This window comes from Physella acuta, unplaced genomic scaffold (genome assembly GCF_028476545.2).
Source record: "Physella acuta isolate Inbredline_101_S28 unplaced genomic scaffold, ASM2847654v3 ptg001903l, whole genome shotgun sequence".
Lineage (NCBI taxonomy): Eukaryota > Metazoa > Mollusca > Gastropoda > Physidae > Physella > Physella acuta.
The window spans coordinates 137,804-157,800 of record NW_026733408.1 but is presented as its reverse complement, the minus strand read 5'-3'; the positions used below and the strand labels follow the sequence as shown (position 1 = coordinate 157,800).

Genomic DNA, 19,997 nt, shown 5'->3' with positions numbered 1-19,997 from the left:
GCCTACTTGACTAACTTTGACCTAGTCCTACTTGCTCCTTATAGAACATAGGGCCTCCACCATTTCCACCAGTTAGGCCTACTGGTTAGACTTAATTTTCTAACTCAATGTCAGTTACATGTTAGATTGTTACAAACTAAAATGGTATTGGTTTTTGATCATTTAAAAAGCATAATTCATTGTTTTAATTTATTAAGCAAATCTGTAAAACATGTTTAAGTAGCATGATTAACAGAAATACATCTCATAAGACACAGGCCTCATTGAATTCTTATTTTAACAACTGGTATAGGTAATTCTCCATTACAGTTTAGGCCTGCATTTGAAGACCTCTTAAAAATAATAAAACAGTAAACAACATACACTTTTCAATTAATTTTTTTATTCAGGCATAACACAAAATTAATTAATCCTGGGTCAGGATCTTTAGCAATTGCTTCTTCCACAACTTGAATACAATTTGAATCAGTGTCATCAAAAATAAAATATCTTTTAAACAATGGTTTCACTCGATACTGAATTGAAGTTGAAGGTATCTGTATGCTGCTTATCGTTTGCTTGGAAGCGAAACAATCATTCATAAAGGATAATTGATTATAATATGTCCATGGTTTGTTTGGAGCTATACTGCCAGTTACTCTTTTGTTGCTAATCTTGATATGCTCCTTTCTAAATGTATCAAGCAGGTTTTTCCACTTGGTTTTTGCTTGTGCACCTGAAATGAATTAAATATAAACATCAGTTTAGACTGATTGTAACTTTAATGTGTTGGATACATATAATTTATATGTATGCCTACAGGCTATAAATGAAATAGGTTTCTAGATAGAAAAGGGCGGATAAAAAATAGTTAGGACTGTAGTGAATTAAGTAACCAGCTCATTAATTAATTACTACTACATCTAGTAGTCTACTCCTAGGACCTAGATCCAGACTTTTCTATCATAATTGTCTGGGCCTAAGCCTAGATCTTGATTCCTATAGACAGTTATATAGATCTAGTATTATATAGTAACATTACAGTACAGGAATCTAGATCTATACTCTTAATTTAGATTAGATTTAGGCCTATTAATATAAATTTAATTATTAACTAATATTAACCTAAAAATAGATTCAATGGAAATAGAATAAATTTAAATATAGGCCTAGGCCTATACTATTATACTTCATACATATTATTATAGATCTACCAATAGTCCTATAGATAATAATATACATAGAGATCTAGATCTAAAAAGAATCATAGAATACTAGAAAAATAGATCTATGTCATAGATTCTAGATATTAGAATTTAGATAGTTATAAGATAGACTATCAGATAGCCTGAGATAGGCCTAGCCGAGAATGATAGATTCAATTTTAGAACCAAGAGTAGAGAGTCTACTACTAGAGACTAGAGATTTAGTATAGATCTAGTTATCTAGATCTAGCTCTAGATCTAGAGTCTAGATTAGTCTAGATCTAGAAATAATCTAGATCTAGATCTACGAGTTGAGTCACTTTCACTTGAGTCTTGAAGTGAAGTGAGTTGAGTCCTCAGTTGAGTGAGAGTCGATAACCAAAAAAAAATGTGAATGAATGATAAAAATTAATCAATGAAGTGAATAAGTGAAATAAATTACTTAACTTGTACATCCGAGTTAATCGGCTATTTCAGACCTTTAATTTTCTCTCTTGAGTAAGTAAAAATCAGCTTCTCTGTGTCAAATACTACAACTTTCTGTTCAAACTGAAGTCCTCCATTTTATATTTTGTTTATCCCTGCCAGATAAATTTTCATCAGAATGTGTTTTCCGTCAGAACAGAAACAAAATTTTAAGTTCCTCATCAGGCGCCTGACGTAGTCTGACGACTCGGACGATGAGTTCGGATCTAGTGTAACCAATAGAACTGGGTTATACTTTTTGTTTGCTTTCCAGTTGTTCGGCCGTGTTGTCAGAAACAGAAATTCGGACTGCCGACGTATAGTGTAACCGCAGCCTTACTCTGGTGTCTCACGTGTAATAAAAATCAGTACACCTTGTATAAACTCAACATTTCCACTGACCACAGATAGCATTTTTCAGACATTTCACACAAATAATAGAACACAAACAAAAACATGAAAATTTTCAAATTTATTTACATGAGTTTTATCACCAGCAAAGTTGTATTTTATTTACATGAGTTTTATCATCAAACATAATATCAGATTTACAAAAATAAATAGAAAAAGTGAGAAAAGCCAGTATTAAATAACAATTGCTATCCCATTTCTGCACAAAACAAAACATACAACACCCACTTAGTTTTTAGTTGAAAGAACATGTTGAGGCTAGTGTTCTCACAGCTGATAACCCAAAACTTAAGCCATTCTGGACAAGGAAGTGCATGGTTTAGTATGTCTGACATGCTACCACACGATTAACCCATTCGTATCTACATGGTCATAAGCCTAGCAGTATCAATAACACAAAAATACATTTTTTAAATACTACATTTTCAATAATGTCTTAAGATTCTACAACAGCTAAACATAATCAATTGTAAACTGCCTTAATCTAAATCTATGTTTATGGAGACCAATAATTCTAGCTTTATTGTACATCAGTATTCCAACCAGGAGTGGGGAGGGCGAGAGCATTACCAACACTGTGACACCTTATAGTGAATGTTTAACATTGCAAACGTATAACTCACACAAAAAGTATGTGTCTAAAAATCCCATACGTTACGTTACGTCGTGTCACATATTTTATTGCTAAAAAATTGTGTAGCTTTAAAAATGTCATTACGTTAATCAAATAATGGTGCGAATCAATGTCAATTAGTTGATGAAATTAGAAATGAAGAACACATTTACAAAGTCGACACACACAAGTATGGTGATCAGAGCCTGCCTTTCAGTGCAAACAGTTACACTACTAAGAATGATTGTAGCTCAGACTGATCGCTAATATTACATTAGTTAATGTGACGATGATCGATTAAAATGTAAACACTGTGTTAACTAGGAGAGTCGCTTCCCCTGGTAACTTTGCATGTTATGCAAATGAAGATTGAACCCCGGATATCCAGGAAGTATGAGGATAGAAAAAGAACTGGAATTGAAGGAAAACAGACAGAAAAAGAATTGAAGGAAAAACATAAGTATTGAAGTAAAAAACTTAAAAAGTATTACAGCAAAAAAAAAAAAAAAAAAACAGATCGAAAAAATATTGAAGGAAAAACAGAAACAAAAAAAGAACAGCTCCTAAGTATTGGGAAATACTATTAGTCAGAACTTAGATGCAATGAAATACTCAAAGTTAATCCCTAAATTTGAGGAAAAGAACAATCGTAGGAAGTGTGTAATATACGTATCAGAGTAACTGGGTACATATGAAAGTGGCGTAAAGAAATAAAGAACGTACGAAATTACGACGCACATGAGAGATTATGTAACTATTAATTAAGGCTACTGTTTAAAAAAAAATAATTGTAAAAAATTAAAGATTTAAAAGTTTTCTGGCTAGGTTGTTTGTTTTATATATGCTGTTTCAGTTTTACAGCTGTGTGATTTCAATCACAATGGTAAAAGCGTATTTGTAAATGTATAGTTGTATTTCTTGGCGATTTTTTTTTCTCGTTTTCTTGGCGATACTGCCTCTTCTTAAAGTCGCTGAAATTTAAAAAGTGCCATTTATTCCATTATTATGAACACTACACAGGATATAAGAAATAGAGACCGACTCAGTCATCGATAACTGAAAATAATTCTGAATGATAAATAAGAATCAACAGCATTTAAAACAAAAGAGATTTAGGGTTCAATGAAATACTAGATCATTCAGCTGACCGCTGACGTCCAGAGGCGGAAACGAGAATTTGCTACAACTGTCATCAACAAGGACACTTAGCCCGTTATTGCCGACTAGCAAAAAACGGGGGCCCTCAGTAGATCGGAGTCCCACTGCTGGGGGGCCGGGCCGAGGCTCCACCATACACAAGCTGGTTGGACTCTGTCCCACCCTGACTATTTATCTAGAAGGTGTACCGGTGACCGCTGTTATAGACAGTGGTTCACAAGTTAGCACGGTCACTGAAACATTTTTTAACTGTAGCCTCAAGAACATTATCCTCCCACCTATCCATGAGAGCAGCAAATGGTTTGGCCATCCCATACAACGGCTACTTTATTACTGACCTGGAAGTCAACAAGGAAAAACTATGTGACAAGGGGTTCCTTGTCATAAAAGATCCAGTAGGTGGCTCAGCTTCACCTTGCCTGCTGGGTATGAACATCCTCCAAGACCTGACCACATTGGCCCATCTGATCAAGCCACCTGCGGCGACGTCAAAGGTATGGCGAGAGGGCATGTTATTTTGTTACTTTGTTGTATCCCTTGGGCTTGTGTTAAGCCAGGGATACTGCTTATTTATACTTGGCCCACAGTTATGGTTTACTCCTGGCTGTTGGATTAAGTGGTACACATATTTTATTGGTTGTATCCCTTGGGCTGGTGTTAAGCCAGGGATAAAGTTATTTTAGACTTGACCCGCAGTTAGGGTTTACTCCTGGCTGTTGGGTTAAGTGGTACACATATTTTATTGGTTGTATCCCTTGGGCTGGTGTTAGGCCAGGGATAAAGTTATTTTAGACTTGACCCGCAGTTAGGGTTTACTCCTGGCTGTTGGGTTAAGTAGTGGAGTTATTGTTGCCTGACTCACAGTTACGGTTCATCCCTGGCTGTCGGGTTTGGTTATGTTACTTGTAAGATGTTTATACTATTTTAATGCCATTATAGTGGACTTACACTTCCTGTGGTGATCTCTGTTGATCCCCATGAGAGTGTTTGGTTCATTCTAAGTCACTAGGGATGTGAACATGACATTAATAGATTTTACATTACGTGAGCCTTTTGTTAGGCTGGTAACTGTGTTGAGCTAGTAGTTTGAGCTCAGTGTCCTGGTAATATTCCAGGTAATTTTTGGAGTGTGTTCTGTGTGAACTACCTGCAGGCTGTGGAGATGTAATCCAGCCAGCCTGTGTTTAATACTTTGTATATAACTTTTTTAATGTTAATTAATGTGTCATTGTTTTTCCTTTTCTAGGACGTAGTCCGAAATTGGGTGTTTTGTTGTATATAAATTGTTTTGTTTTGTCTAGATCTAGAGATCTAGTTTTTTTTTATGTAAGTTTTGGTTCCATATTTTTGTTAAATAAATTATATTATAATGTTAAAGTTTTTTTTGTTTTTATCATTTAGACTAAGGTTAGGTTATTAACCAGTCTGGGTTTATCCGGGCTTGCACTGACCGGACAGTAGTTAGTTAGATAAGCCTAGACGGGTAGATTTTAGGTAACCCCCCCCCCCCTAGCAGGGCTTACATTTATTTAAGTAGTTTTAAATGAATGACATAAGACTAGCCAAAAGCAGAGGACAATCCTATGATGGTACAAGTCAAGTGGATGAGTGGAGCATACCAGCTCTCTTGAGAAACGCAAGATCTTTTGAGAAACGATGTTCCAAGTGCTCTGTGTTTCACACAACTTGAATCTTGTGATAAATGATGCCATCAAGAGCTGCGTGAATGTTCCTACGTTTTTCCCAATATTGAAAAACGCTTATTCATACTTTGGCAACAGTACAAAAAGGTGGAACCTACTACCGCAATTTTCAGGAAAGTCATAATATTTACGCGGCTCCACAGGCCAAGAATGTTAGCACAATTTCTCTCAGCTTGGAATAGATGCCAAATTAGCCAAACATATGGATATAAAAGATGTTAGCTAAGTAGAGATTGCGCAAGACGATTTAATGACACACGTTGAGATGGAAGATATACTTCTCTTCAGGCAGTTAAGTTTGGTTTTTTAAATAGATGTAATGAAAGCTTTGAACAAACTATCATTTACAGTTGTAAGAAAGGCGGTCGAGCGTTTACGGCTATAGAACAGCGAGAACATATTTGAATTTGTTTCTCTTTGACTCCTTTTGTCCAAGGTATTAACTGAAGTAGATCACGAAAACAAAATATAGCTATCATGGCTGACTTTAAAACTGCAAGCACACATTTAAAACAATACAGAAACCAGCAGTTTGGTTAAAGATGAAGCAATACAAATAGCGGACAAATGGAAGATTGATCCAACTTTTAATAGAGAAGACAAATACTAGTGAAAAAACATTTTGATCAATTATCATATGACCACCGTTTCGGAAAGGAAGATGACTTTCGAGTCAATGTATTCAATTTTGTGTTGGATATTGATATCAAATAGAAAAGAGATTTCATTGACTGCATGGGGTTCTAATTTTATTCACCTTTAAGTTCCTACAAAGCTAGTAGCACTACAAGAACAAAACATTTTAAAATTCTGTGGAAGATCTACAATTAAAATACGAAAAGATCTTCCCGAGGATATTCTGGAACTGTTATGATAGCCACAAGGCTAAGAGAGGAAATAGTGAACATAACACTGAGCTATTATTCATCAAATACTGATTGTGTATGTGTGTTGTATGCTCGAACGAAAGGTACCCCTTTTTATTGAGATTAAAAGATGTAAACAAACAGTGCACACAATTCTGTAGCATAGGAACTATTGGGAGGGAAGTGACATATAGCGCAGGAAACTTAGAGGTTAGGTAGGGTATAAAAGGTGGTGCTAGAAAACTTTGGGGGTCTATTCTCTCATAGGCAGCTTAAGTCCTTTATGTTCATTCAGTAATAAATTAAAGAAGTTTAAATCGTACACGGACCTCGTGTTGGTTGTCTACCGTATTCAAGTGTCGACCAGTCCGTATCTCGCATCAACCCCAAAAACAGCACGCAAACATGATCCTGTCTGTCGATGTTGAGCATATGGATAAGATTCGTGCCCACTGTCGTGCATATACTTCCACTGGAGAGACTGCCAACTGAAGCTGTATGGGCGGGAAAGTCAACATGGCCAATCTGCCTCCACTCCCACATGAGCTTCAGCGTCTGTTCAGCATTGACCAGCCTGAAGCCAGGGAGTTTAGGAAAAACATAACTGCCTGTTCCAGATCTTTGGTGCCAAAGAAATACTCTCCCAGAAACATGGTTGGAACCCATTATTCATCCATTGTAAAAGTTCACAATTTTATAGGTTCCCTAATTCCAGAACCTCATAAACAAGTAGTTTCTCAAAATTTACATTTTATATGAGACCAACAAAACAGTGCCCAACTTAGAATGAGCATACTAGAAAACAGGGGGATTCAATGTGGTATTGTAGAGTTGTTAGAGAGCGTTATTAGAAAATATAACCCATACATAAGGCCTCTAACGCTAACAAAAGAGCAAATTTAAGATATCCTTGAAGCTGGGATTGTTATTGACCCCAACAGACAGGACTTTCTTGGGATATGAAAGGAGGTTTTATGTGCAGACCGTCAATGAGGTGGTAGTTCTCTTAGAAATGAACAATTAAGTAAAGGCATGTAGTTGATGTAGCATAGAAAGAAAGAAGTGACAGCATTCAAATAATATTCGAATCACACACAGCTCATATTTGCAGTTTGTAATTTGTTTTTTTCATGAGGTGAAGATGAATCAATTAGATCTAACAAAGAAAAAGAAGCTAACAGCCGTGCGGTACCATTCTTACTGCATAATGAATCACGAACATGAATTCAACCACATACTCTGGGGAAGATGACTTTTCCAGCAATATGTAGTCCAAATGGCGGCGAAAATGAAAGGTGAATGTCTGAGCTTTGTAAAAAAAAAATCAAATATATTTAATCAAGATCATCAACATAAAAAGACATTACAGATTCGCCGAATCATAACTAACATCTCCAGTCGTGTGTCATCTGTTACGTCCCTTACTTGTATTGTCCCCTGATTGTGTGTGTGTGTGTGTGTGCTGGTACAAAAAGTACTCTTTTTTGTGATCCTAAGTGCTTTGATCATAGGGAGGTTTGACCATAGGTGCTTTGACCACAGCGGAGCTTTAATAATAGGTGGTTTGACCATAGTTTGCCCAAAGCGGGGCTTTGACCAAAGATTGGCTTTGATCATAAGGGGTTTGCCAACAGTGGACTTTAACCATAGGTGGTTTGACCATAAGGGTATAAATAAATAACTTCTTTTCCCCACCATGAAATTTATGATTTTAAAGGGAAGTAATTGTGGTTTCTTAATTTATCAAGGGAAGTAATAAGTGCCTAAGGACTAAATGTAGATAATTTTCAGACATAATTAGAATTTTTGTTAAAGATGTTATTATTTAAAAATTGTGTTTAATGAACATGCCGACAATTATTACTATCAGTTTGAAAAATGAAAATTGTTTTACATTACCTTCAGTGTTAATATTTGAAACACCGAATTTAGACGATGGGCACTTTAGACATTTAACAATGTCATCTTAGATTATCTGTAAGGAAATCCACCTACCATTGGGGTTGAGAATGTTTTAGAATTGACTGGCGGAGGCAGATCATTAGTGAGAACTGTAGCAAAGGAAAATACCAAAGCAATTGTAAGTACAGAATCCTCACTAATTAAGCGCATTACCTTGATCGGAGGACCAACCGGCACTCATTTAAAGAATACCCTAAGACTAGTTATCAAAGGGAAGAAAACATCAAAATTTGATGAAATTATACTAGAAGACATTATAATGCAAGAATTAGGGATCCCACAGCGTCAGATACAAAAACTTTACAACCTCGGAAAGCCCAATGAATGGTTCGTCACCATTCTTTCGGAAGAACTCTTTAAAAGCCTCCACATGAAGGAAATTGCCAAGAATAGCAACATCTGTTCAAGCATACTCATGCTAAATGTAGAAAGGAATGGACAGAGGTGTACTGAAATGGGTACCCCCGACCTTTACGAAAGAAACCGTAAACACCATTCTAGAAAACATCGCCATCCCCAGTGAACCTAAAACAGCAGTCCAAATAGGGAAAAGTGATAAGTGGGCCGTGGACTTCTGTCCTATGGCACCTACAGAGGAGCTGCCCCACTACATCGAGGTAGAAGCAGGAGAAGAGAGGCACACCTTACTCCTCCAGCTCGAGGGACGGAGGACGGTGTGCCCTCTGTGCAAGACTACCAGACACGGGCCACTTGCATGTAGAAATCAACATATCAGAGAACGGGATAATATACACCTAGACAGGGAAGGACAGTATATAGTGGACCGCGAAGACGAAGAACTATCGACAACAGACGACGAAACTACGACCCGGTGGGAAGCAGGTGACCAAGAGGAACGACAACAGGATGAATGGCACACTGTTAATAGGAAAAAGAAGACAGCATACAGACATCAACGAGCCAAGAACAGCAGAAGTAATAAAGCAGAACGAACAGACACGATTGAGCAAATAGCTAGCCCAACCACTACATACGCTAGCGTCTTAGCCAACAAACCGGACAGGACAAACAAGAGACCACCTGGGGAATTCATCAGCCCCCCAAGTCCCAAATCGACCAAGGCAGGCCATGTATGGGAGACAACATAGATAGCCTCACAATCATCACCCTCAACATCCAAGGCATCAGACATAAAGATAAGTACCTAAGGCAATTAATACACACTTACACACCAGACTTTATAGCAATACAAGAAACTAACTTCAAGGACAAACACACAGCGGACAGATTCACACGTAGCCTAGGACTCACCCAAGCATATCACAGCCTAAGTAAGCTTACAACAGGTAGCGGCACATCCATATTCAACACCTCCAACCATTACAAAGTAAAAGACACGTATAACGACATAAACGGAAAACTGTTAATAGCGACTGTACAAGGACAAACAGGGACACTAGCAATAGTTAACGTACACGGACAGACGGAAAAACAAAACACAAACTATTATAATGACCTAAATAAACTGCTGATAACAAGGTACAAACAACATAAAATCATACTATTAGGGGACTTTAATTGTGTTGAAAGAACGATAGACATATCTGGACCGACGGAAAAGAAAAATAGTCGTATAGAACGAGACAGACCCCAGGTAAAACTGATCCAAAACATTACAACACACTTCAACCTAGTGGACACGTTCAGAACATTATACCCCCACTCACTACAATTCACCCGAGGTAACAAATCACAAGGTAACCTAGCTAGGCTAGACAGGATATATGCCCCACAGGACATGAAAATAAACAGAGTGGAACACCTTACACACACCCTAAAATTTAGCGACCACAGTGCGGTAATAACAACACTAAACAACTTTGAACCAAAACTCAAAAGAAACACACCATGGAAACTAAATAACTCACTACTCTCGGACGAAAGATACAGATCTAGAATTAAAGACACTATCCAATTTTACATACAATCAGTGCCTAGGATAGATAAGATACAACATTGGGAAGACTTCAAAGCAGATATCAAACAAACAACTATACAAATAGCCAAAAGCATCAACATAATCAGACAAGATAGAGAAAAAAGAATAGAAGACCAACTAAAAACACTTAAGAAAACAAATGGCAGTAAGGAAGACATTGACACATTAGAAAACCAATTGATAGAAATACAAGAATACAAATACAGAGGAGCCCAAATAAGAAGCAAAATAGACAGGATAGGATCAGAAAACCCTACACACCACACACTCATACTAGAACAAAGCATACAAAGATCCAAACAAATCAAACAAATTGTGGACGAAAACAACCAAGAGACGACAGACCCTGAAAAGATACAAGCCTTATTTTTAGACTATTACGCACGACTTTACAAACGCGAAGCGACACACAACGGGAAACAAGACGAATACCTAAGCTACATCAAACCACTAGACGACAGCGACAAAAACATAATAGATACGCCCTTCAACCTAGACGACATCAGGAAAGCCATTCAAAAACTTAACGACAATAAATCCCCCGGACCCGACGGCCTGACAAGTGAATTCTACAAAACTTTCATAGCAGACTTAAGCCCCCTCCTACTAGATACATTCAAAGAAATATACATGCTAGAACAATGCCACGAAAACTTCAATACATCATACATAACACTCATCCATAAACCAAAAACAGACCCTAAACTAACCAACAACTATAGACCCATATCACTCCTAAATACAGACTACAAAATACTAACCAAAGCACTCGTAGCCAAATTAGAACCACACCTACCAAAACTAATACATACAGACCAACAATGCAGCGTCACAGGCAGAAACATACAGAACCACAACCATCTAATTAGGGACATTATACAATACACATACGAGAAAAACACGCAAGCCTGCATTTTAATATTAGACCAAGAAAAAGCATTTGACAGAGTCTCACATAAATACCTACACAAAGTACTCAAGACATATAATTTAGGCAGTTATTTCAACACTTGGATCAAAATAATTTACACAAATGCAAAAAGCCACCTCCTTATAAACAGTAACATAACCAGACCGTTCAGTATAGACAAATCAGTTAGACAAGGATGCCCCCTATCACCCATATTATACATTTTAACCCTAGAACCTTTATTAGAAAATATCAGACGAGACGCAGACATTAAAGGAATAGACATACCGAACTTGACGAATAAAAAGATATTAGCATACGCCGACGACACCGCCTTTACTTTGCAGACGGAAAACTCAATAAAATTAGTGGTAGGAAAATTCATTGACTATGGACAGGCTAGTGAAACAAAAATTAACTTAGACAAGACAGAAATTATGGGACTAGGACGTTGGAAAAACAGACAAACATATCCACTAAACATGACAGCTAAAAACGAATTACACATATACGGCATAACACACCAGAACAATCCCTCGCTGGAAAATAACAAAAGATGGAAAGAAATTATAAACAAAATTAAGAAAACTATAGACTTCTACAAGTACAGCACGACAACAATTTTTACAAGAGCCGCAATCACAAACAGATACATCATACCTCAAATAACATACATCGCCACAGCCCAAACAGTCCCAAAACCAACAATCAAAGAAATAAACAAGCTCATTAGGAGATATATCTTCCAACACACTATAGGCAACATCAGTCACAACACACTAGTCCAAAGCAAAATACACGGGGGAATAAATCTACACGACATACAAACTAAAATAAACACATTTAGGCTAACACATGTAAACAGAATAATTAGTGAACCACAACACCACCCATTAGCACATTATTACATAGGGATTAATCTAAATAAACATATAAAAATTAACAATAACTCCCCACATTTCATAGGACAAAAATTAAACAACTTCTATACAGAATGTATACAAATCTTTAAAACTAACGAAAACCTTTTAAAAAAGAAATCTCAACAGATTTATAGGAAATTAGTACAGAAGCTTGCCACCCCTCTTTACAATAGAATATCCTGGTGCAGGACATTCGCTTTAACAGACATGACGGACACTTTTAAAAACCTTCATTTCAAAACAATAACACCTAAGGAAAGGGAAATAACATACAGACTGATTTACAACACAACACCACTGAGACACGGACACCAACACAAGACCAACACACCACTAGCGACACGCAAACAAAAATCCCTATGTTATCTATGCAAACAAGACACTCCAGAAACAGAAACACACATCTACTTAGACTGCCCAACCATCCAGACCATGAAGAAAACGTTAGAAACCAAAATAAGAAATAAGAACGAGACCTTCAATGTTGATATAGGAATAACGCTAAACAAAGTACCAAAACAACAAGACCGGACTATACTGGAAAAAAAAATAAGAACAGTAGCAATATACAGACAAATAATTTGGAACTGCAGAAATAGGGCAAAATATAACGAGACAGAGTTTAACAGACAGACTTTGGACTTGATATTTAACAGACGACTTGACAGGGAAAACACACGAACACACACACTATAAATAAGACACCACAGCTGTTAGGTCACGCAACACCGCTCCCAGTACATGGCCCGCCACACCCAACCACCTTCCCCCTCCCCCTTACTCAAACCTCCTCTTGAATAAATTATTGGTTACTTTGCTTATAAATAATCTTTGCAACCCGTCTTTACCCCAACCACTTAGCAAGAGTAAAAATCTGTTACTTGAAATCTTTGTAACTATATTACCCTTTTACTTTGCCATACATGGAAATCCACCCCACTGGTAATGTTTCACTGTGAATGTTAAAGTAAGATGTTACTAGTTTTACACTCTTATCGTGAGACTGGGAGATTTTATCTCCCCCTTGTAGCAGTCATGTCACGCAACATGACGCTATAAATGTAACACCACAGCGTTCATTTCACGCAACAACGCTCCCAGCGCCTGGCCTGCCACAGCCAACCAACCCCCTCCCCCCCCCCACCCACCACCACCCCCCCCCCCCCTCACTGACTCACCACCGCTCCCCTCTTATAAATTTGTCCTTGTATGTAATTCAAATACGTTCAACATATTTGATTTAACGATCATCTCTGTACATTACCTACTCAAATTAATTAATAAGTTTGTTTTGAAGTTTAATTATTTTAAAATTTTGATTAAAAAAAAAAAAAAAAAATAGGTACAAATGGAAAGTGTGAATGCAAATGACTACCTATTGTACATAATATATCATGTTTTTTGTATACTTCAGACATAACTATGTGTACTTCTCCCCTCTTTTAGGAAGCCTAGACAAACCTTTGAAGCCAATGTTGTTAATATAAAGTTCACTACAACTCATAACTTTTATTTATCATAGACAAATATTGTCCCCTTTTCAATTTTATTATTTAGAAATAGCAACTACCCATTGTACATAACATATCATGTTTTCCTGTATACTTCATATATAACTATTTGTACTTCCCTCCCCCCCCCCCCCCCTTTAGGAAGCCTAGACCAACCTTCGAAGCCAAATTTTGTTAATATAAAGCTTACTATAACTCAGCACTTTATTTATTATAGCCAAATATTGTCCCAATTGTAACTTAAAATTTTCAGAAATAACAAATTACTTTTGGCCCATGAAATAACCCTCCCCCCCCCTATAAAATACATATTTTATTCTGTAAATAACATGTAAAAAATTTTGAGAATGAAAGTTTCAGGAATAGTTTATATTGTAAATCTGCACCAGTCTTCTTATGTCGCATGATGAACGTAGTAAAAATCAGCTACTGCCACCACTCATTGGCTGGGCGCGCTGAAACTCAAATCTACAACACTGAGACGTTAAAAAAAAAAAAAAAAAAAGAACTGTAGCTTCAACAGTTGTCATCATGGAGAGGTGTATTCGGAATTTGTCATTTAAGGTAAACTGTGCATTTAAGGTAAACTGTGCGAATGTAAAAAAAATAAGAGTGCTATCCAGTCCTATCCTGCTACAGCATGGTGCACACAAGCCAAATTTGGATTCAGAGGACAGATATTGTGAACTCTACCTCGAGTCAAAGGATCTACCAACCACTCATATTTGCACATTCAGCAACACCAAACGAAACAAAACACTGAATTTGGAATTTCAAATAGGAGACATTGTTAAACTGCAAAGCCTTGGTTGTGGGACCATTACAGTTACTGGAAAATATATTGAACCAGTCCAACAGTATGCAGGTTGCATAATTACAAGTAAACCGGCATTTCATAGAAAACTCATGGTACCTGAGGCCAGACCGGTGACTAAAACAAAAGGACAAACATTTTATAGGGACCACGTAGTTGGTAATGGGGCGGTTGCCCGAAGGGGGTGTGAGGTGGTAGTTTATTTCTGTGGATGTGTTGATGGTGCAATCAAACCCTTTTTTTAAACTATAAGGAAAAGCCTTTTAGTTTTATACTTGGCTCTCATGAGCTTGTTGAAGGCTTGGAGGAAGGTTTACTAGGGCTTAAGGTTGGAGGAACCAGAGTTCTCACAATACCACCCATAGAGGGCTTTGGTAAAGATGGAGTACCAGATTTAGGCATACCCGGAAACGTAGATGAAATCCTGGGCCCAATTCTTTTCAGCTACAACGAATTCAATTACCCTAATAATCGAGATGCCCGAAGAAGAGAGCCCAGATATGTTCTCCAGCCAACCAACACCAAGCACAACCATGCAAGTGAAAATTTAAACGAATGGCCATCCAAATCTTCGAGGGCACATCATCCGAAAACTGATAAGTCCACAACAGATTCTGCTGATGAATTACTGCAGAAGTGACACGTGGTTCTTCTCATCAGACGCCTTCAACGTAGCCACGATGGATAATACAAGTAAACAGTATGGGCCCTACACACTGCAGTTTTCAATCTACCACAAAGATAGAATCAATGGCACACTTAGGTGGGTCTCACCAGGCCTAGAGAATGATGCCCTGCTAAAGGCTCTCAGAATAATAAGCAAAAAAGAACCAATAGTAAACAGTATCCCATACACAAACAACCGCAGCTTCACCATTTTTTCCGACACTCCGGCTACTATACCACATTACATCAACTATAAAAACAAACCCATTAACATCCTCGTGTCCATACCTGGAAGACGACAAGCCTGCCAATCATGTGGTTCATTTCAACACAACACTGGACAAGTAAATGTCACCAGAGAGATCATGTTCATGCAACCTATCCACACAGCTAGCTCCTGGCTATACAGGAGTGGACTGTTGTGGAAGGAAGACTATTAAACGCCAAGCGGCAAAAAAAAAAAAAAGTATTCGTTTAAAATACTGATAATAAATCCATATAGACGTCTACCTATCTAGCTAGATTAAGATAGATTCTAGGATCTATATACGTCTAGATCTAAACCAAAACGCCTAGAGATAACAAGGCAAAAAAAGCAAAGCACTCCGATAGCGACAAGGGGAGAGGGAAGAAGGTGCTGCTGAGTCCCCCGATGTGGGAGGAGGAAAGGGGAAAGGACGTTGAGTTTCAACAGGCAGCCCAGGAGGAAAGGGGAAAGGACATGGAGTTTCAACAGACAGCCCAGGAGGAAAGGGGAAAGGACATGGAGTTTCAACAGATAGCCCAGGAGGAAAGGGGAAGGACATGGAGTTTCAACAGACAGCCCAGGAGGAAAGGGGAAAGAACGTGGAGTTTCAACAGACAGCCCAAGAGGCAAGGGGAGAGGTCAAGGAGATGATCTTGAGAGCCCAGGAGGAGCACATGCAACTGATGAATCTTCAGATGAAGAAAGTGACTTCAATGTACTCAAAGATTTTTTCGATGAGTTTCAACATTACTGCGCAAGTATAAAAAAAACCGCATGCACACCTTCAGGATGAGATGGCATCAAAAGAGTCTAGTTTCGAGGCACTGCAATATGTTTTTGGTACTTTGAATGGGTGTGCTCAGACCCTAAACAAAAAGTAAGGATTAAAAATATTGCTCTTGAAAAAAAAAAAAGTATTCGTTTAAAATAAAAGACGCACAGATTAAAAAGATTAAAGTGCTAAGCAGCCCTATCATGTTACAACATGCTGCCTACAAACAGAGTTCTGTTTCAGAAGATCAAGTCTGCGAATTGTATTTAGAGTCAAAAGACTTACCAATTACCCACTTATGCACACTTAGCAACCTCAAAACAAAAAAACGCTAAACTTAGAATTCAAGTTTGGGGAAATAGTCAAACTTTAAAGTCTTGGACCTGGTACCATTACCATTACTGGTAAACACCTGCAAGGGGTACAAAAGTATAATGAGATCATTCAGTAATAAATTAAAGAAGTTTAGACCGTACACGGACCTCGTGTTGGTTTATTGTCTACCGTATTCAACTGTCGACCAGTCTGTATCTCGCATCAACCCCAAAAACAGTACACAAACATGGTTCTCTGTCTGTCGATGTTGAGCATGTGGATAAGATTCGTACTCACTGTCGTGCATATACTTCCAATGGAGAGACTGCCAACTGAAGCTGTATGGGCGGGAAAGTCAACATGGCCAATCTGCCTCCACTCCCACATGAGCTTCAGCGTCTGTTCAGCATTGAAGAGCCTGAAGCCAGGGTGTTTAGGAAAAACATAACTGCCTGTTCCAGATCTTTGGTGCCAAAGAAATACTCTATCAGAAGCATGGTTGGAACCCATCTACCAACCATGGACAAGTTCACCATTTTATAGGTTCCCTAATTCCAGAACCTCATAAACAAGTAGTTTCTCAAATTTTACATTTTATATAAGACCAACAAAACAGCGCCGAATTTAAAATGGCCATATTAGAAAACAGGGGGATTCAATGTGGTATTGTAGAGTCGTTATAGAGCGTTATTAGAACATATAACCCGTACATAAGGACTCTAATTCTTGCAAAAGAGCAAATTTAAGATATCCTTAAAGCTGGGATTGTTAATGACCCCAACAGACAGGACATTCTTGGGATATGAAAGGAGGTATTATGTGCAGACCTCAATGAGGTGGTAGTTCTCTTAGAAATGAACAATTAAGTAACGGCATGTAGCATAGAAAGAAGTGGCAGCATTCAAATAATATTCGAATCACACACAGCTCACATTTACAGTTCGTAATTTGTTTTTCCATGAGGTGAAGATGAATCAATTAGATCTAACAAAGAAAAAGAAGCTAACAGCTATGCAGTACCATTCTTACTGCATAATGAATCACGAACATGAATTCAAGCACATACTCTGGGGAAGATGACTTTTCCCGCAGTATCTAGTCCATATGGCTGCGAAAATGAAAGGTGAATGTCTGAGCTTTGAAAAAAAAAAATAAGATTATCAACTTCAAAAGGCATTACAGATTCGCCGAATGATAACTTACTTGTATTGTACCCTGATTGTGTGTGTTGTGTGCTGGTACAAAAGGTACCCTTTTTTGTGATATTAAGTGCTTTGACCATAGGGAGGTTTGACCATAGGTGCTTTGACCACAGCGGAGCTTTAACAATAGGTGGTTCGACCATAGTTTGCCCAAAGCGGGGCTTTGACCATAGATTGGCTTTGATCATAAGGGGTTGACAACAGTGGGGCTTTAGCCATAGGTGGTTTGACCGTATAAATAAATTAGTTTTTTCCCCACTATGTATTGGTTTTCTAAAGGGAAGTAACTGTGTTTTCCTAATTTATCAAGGGAAGTAATAAGTGCCAAAGGACTAAATGTAAATAATTTTCAGACATAATTAGAATTTTTGTTAAAGATGATATTTAAAATTTTGTTTAATGAACACAGTTTTCACACACAGTTTGGCCTCAACTTCGATACCGCAGCGTTTACGGTAGGCCTAGACCTCTATACTCGACCTATAGGCTAACGGCTGGTACAAATAAATAAGCAAATCTAACATCTATTAGCTCGAGAGATCTTTTATAAGTTCTTTTTCCAGACCTCAAGACACATCAGAAATGGCGCCAACGAAAAGAACCTCCAGAGGAGTGATCAGCATGCAGCAGGCTGCAGCTGCCCTGAACCCAGATATCTTGTCATCTATGGAGAATGCTGCAACTATAATTGCAGAAAGCAACAAGGCTTTACATGATGCTCTCTCTGCCTATACAGAACAAAAAGAATAAGGACCTTGACCTTGTGGGATAGTTATCCCCAGTATTTTTTTAAACAAGGACCTTGTGGTATGCTCTGTCTGCCTATACAGAACAAAAAGAATAAGGAACTTGTGGGATAGTTATCCCCAGTATATTTGGAAATAAGGACCTTGTGGTATCTTTTTAAAATTACTGAAATGAAGTAAAAACAATGTTTTATCTTTTACCATTTTTTAAAAATCTACATTCATTTACATTTTTATCTGTCCTAATTAGAAGTAAGTTAAATTATTTTAGAAAATTAAATTTAGTAATTTTTTTTGATTATGCTTGCAATTGTTTAATTTTTTTAAACGACAATAAAAATGTAGGAGTGATCAGAGTCCCAACGACCTCAAAAAAATAACTCACGACTCCGACGAACTACGGCGCGAAAGTGCAGATCTAGTTCCAGACCCCGGTCCGTGGTAAAATGGCTCGATGACAGGCGGCCAGATGTAGTTGCTGCAAGCACCCAAAAGGCATCCTTGAAGATTGACACCGAATGGCTGCCCTCATTAGCCAGAAGAAAAGCCGACCCAGAAGTCAATAAATCCTCCATGGATGCTGTTATGGTCACCGAAGCTATTAGAGTCGTAACGGAAGTTCTGGGACGTTCAAGAGAAGAGGCTGCTGAAACAATCAAAAGCTTCGACGACGACAAGTACGGTCCATCTTGGCAGTGTGTCGTAGGTACGGCCTACGATGTAGCGTTGTCTCATGAGAACTCTCTGTTCATACCCCTGATAATCAACAAAACTGGTGCAACTATATGGCGTTCTGGGATGATAATTTGAGATGTTGCCCATTTATCAAGCTAACAACCTGATGTCTTACGCAAGAAATTAATTCATACAACATTATACTTGGTCTTTGAGATGTTGCCCATTTATCAAGCTAACAACCTGATGTCTTACGCAAGAAATTAATTCATACAACATTATACTTGGTCTACTTGTGTAACATCCAGCTTTTTTACCATCAGTTAAAATATTGATAAATACTGTCTTATATTGTTTTTGCTTTTAAAATGTTACAGTAAACACATTATGTAAATATCATTAAAGTTAATTTTTTAGGAAATATTGCAGCATACAAGTATTGTTTGCATGGTAATTTTTTTTTTAAAATTCAATCTGTATCAATGTCATTTTAAAAAGGGTGTAGGACAAAAGGCCGACATCCAAAAGGCCGACAAGACAAAAGGCCGACACGGACAAAAGGCCGACATGGACAAAAGGCCGACAAGACAAAAGGCCGACAGCCAAAAGGCCGACAGGACATAAGGCCGACAGCCATAAGGCAGACATCCAAAAGGCCGACAAGACATAAGGCCGACAGGACATAAGGCCGACAGCCATAAGGCCGACTGGACATAAGGCCGACAGCCATAAGGCAGACAAGTATAAAAAATACTAATATCGCAAAATATATGTTACTGCATAGCTGCTATCTTGACAGCCATCAAAATACGGCATGAAATAAGGTGAAACGTCCAAGAGAAGAGACTATTCTAGTTGCTACCCATATAAGGTGAACCATCCGATCCAAGCGAC

General features: G+C 37.9%; 1 protein-coding gene and 1 long non-coding RNA gene across 2 annotated transcripts; one reads left to right on the top strand and one right to left on the bottom strand.

Annotated features, from left to right (window-relative positions):
* Nucleotides 1–360: 360 nt before the first annotated feature.
* LOC131931157 (uncharacterized) lies at nucleotides 361–1,984 on the bottom strand. Its single transcript, XR_009384251.1, has 2 exons — nucleotides 1,632–1,984; nucleotides 361–715 (listed from the first exon to the last, which is right to left on the bottom strand). It is a non-coding gene; the product is annotated as an uncharacterized LOC131931157 (long non-coding RNA).
* Nucleotides 1,985–18,264: 16,280 nt separating this feature from the next.
* Nucleotides 18,265–19,238, top strand: LOC131931162 (dynein light chain 2, cytoplasmic-like). The gene is made up of 2 exons (XM_059287865.1): nucleotides 18,265–18,379; nucleotides 18,964–19,238. Exons 1-2 carry the CDS (start codon nucleotides 18,265–18,267, stop codon nucleotides 19,236–19,238), a joined length of 390 nt encoding a protein of 129 aa, XP_059143848.1.
* Nucleotides 19,239–19,997: the final 759 nt, after the last annotated feature.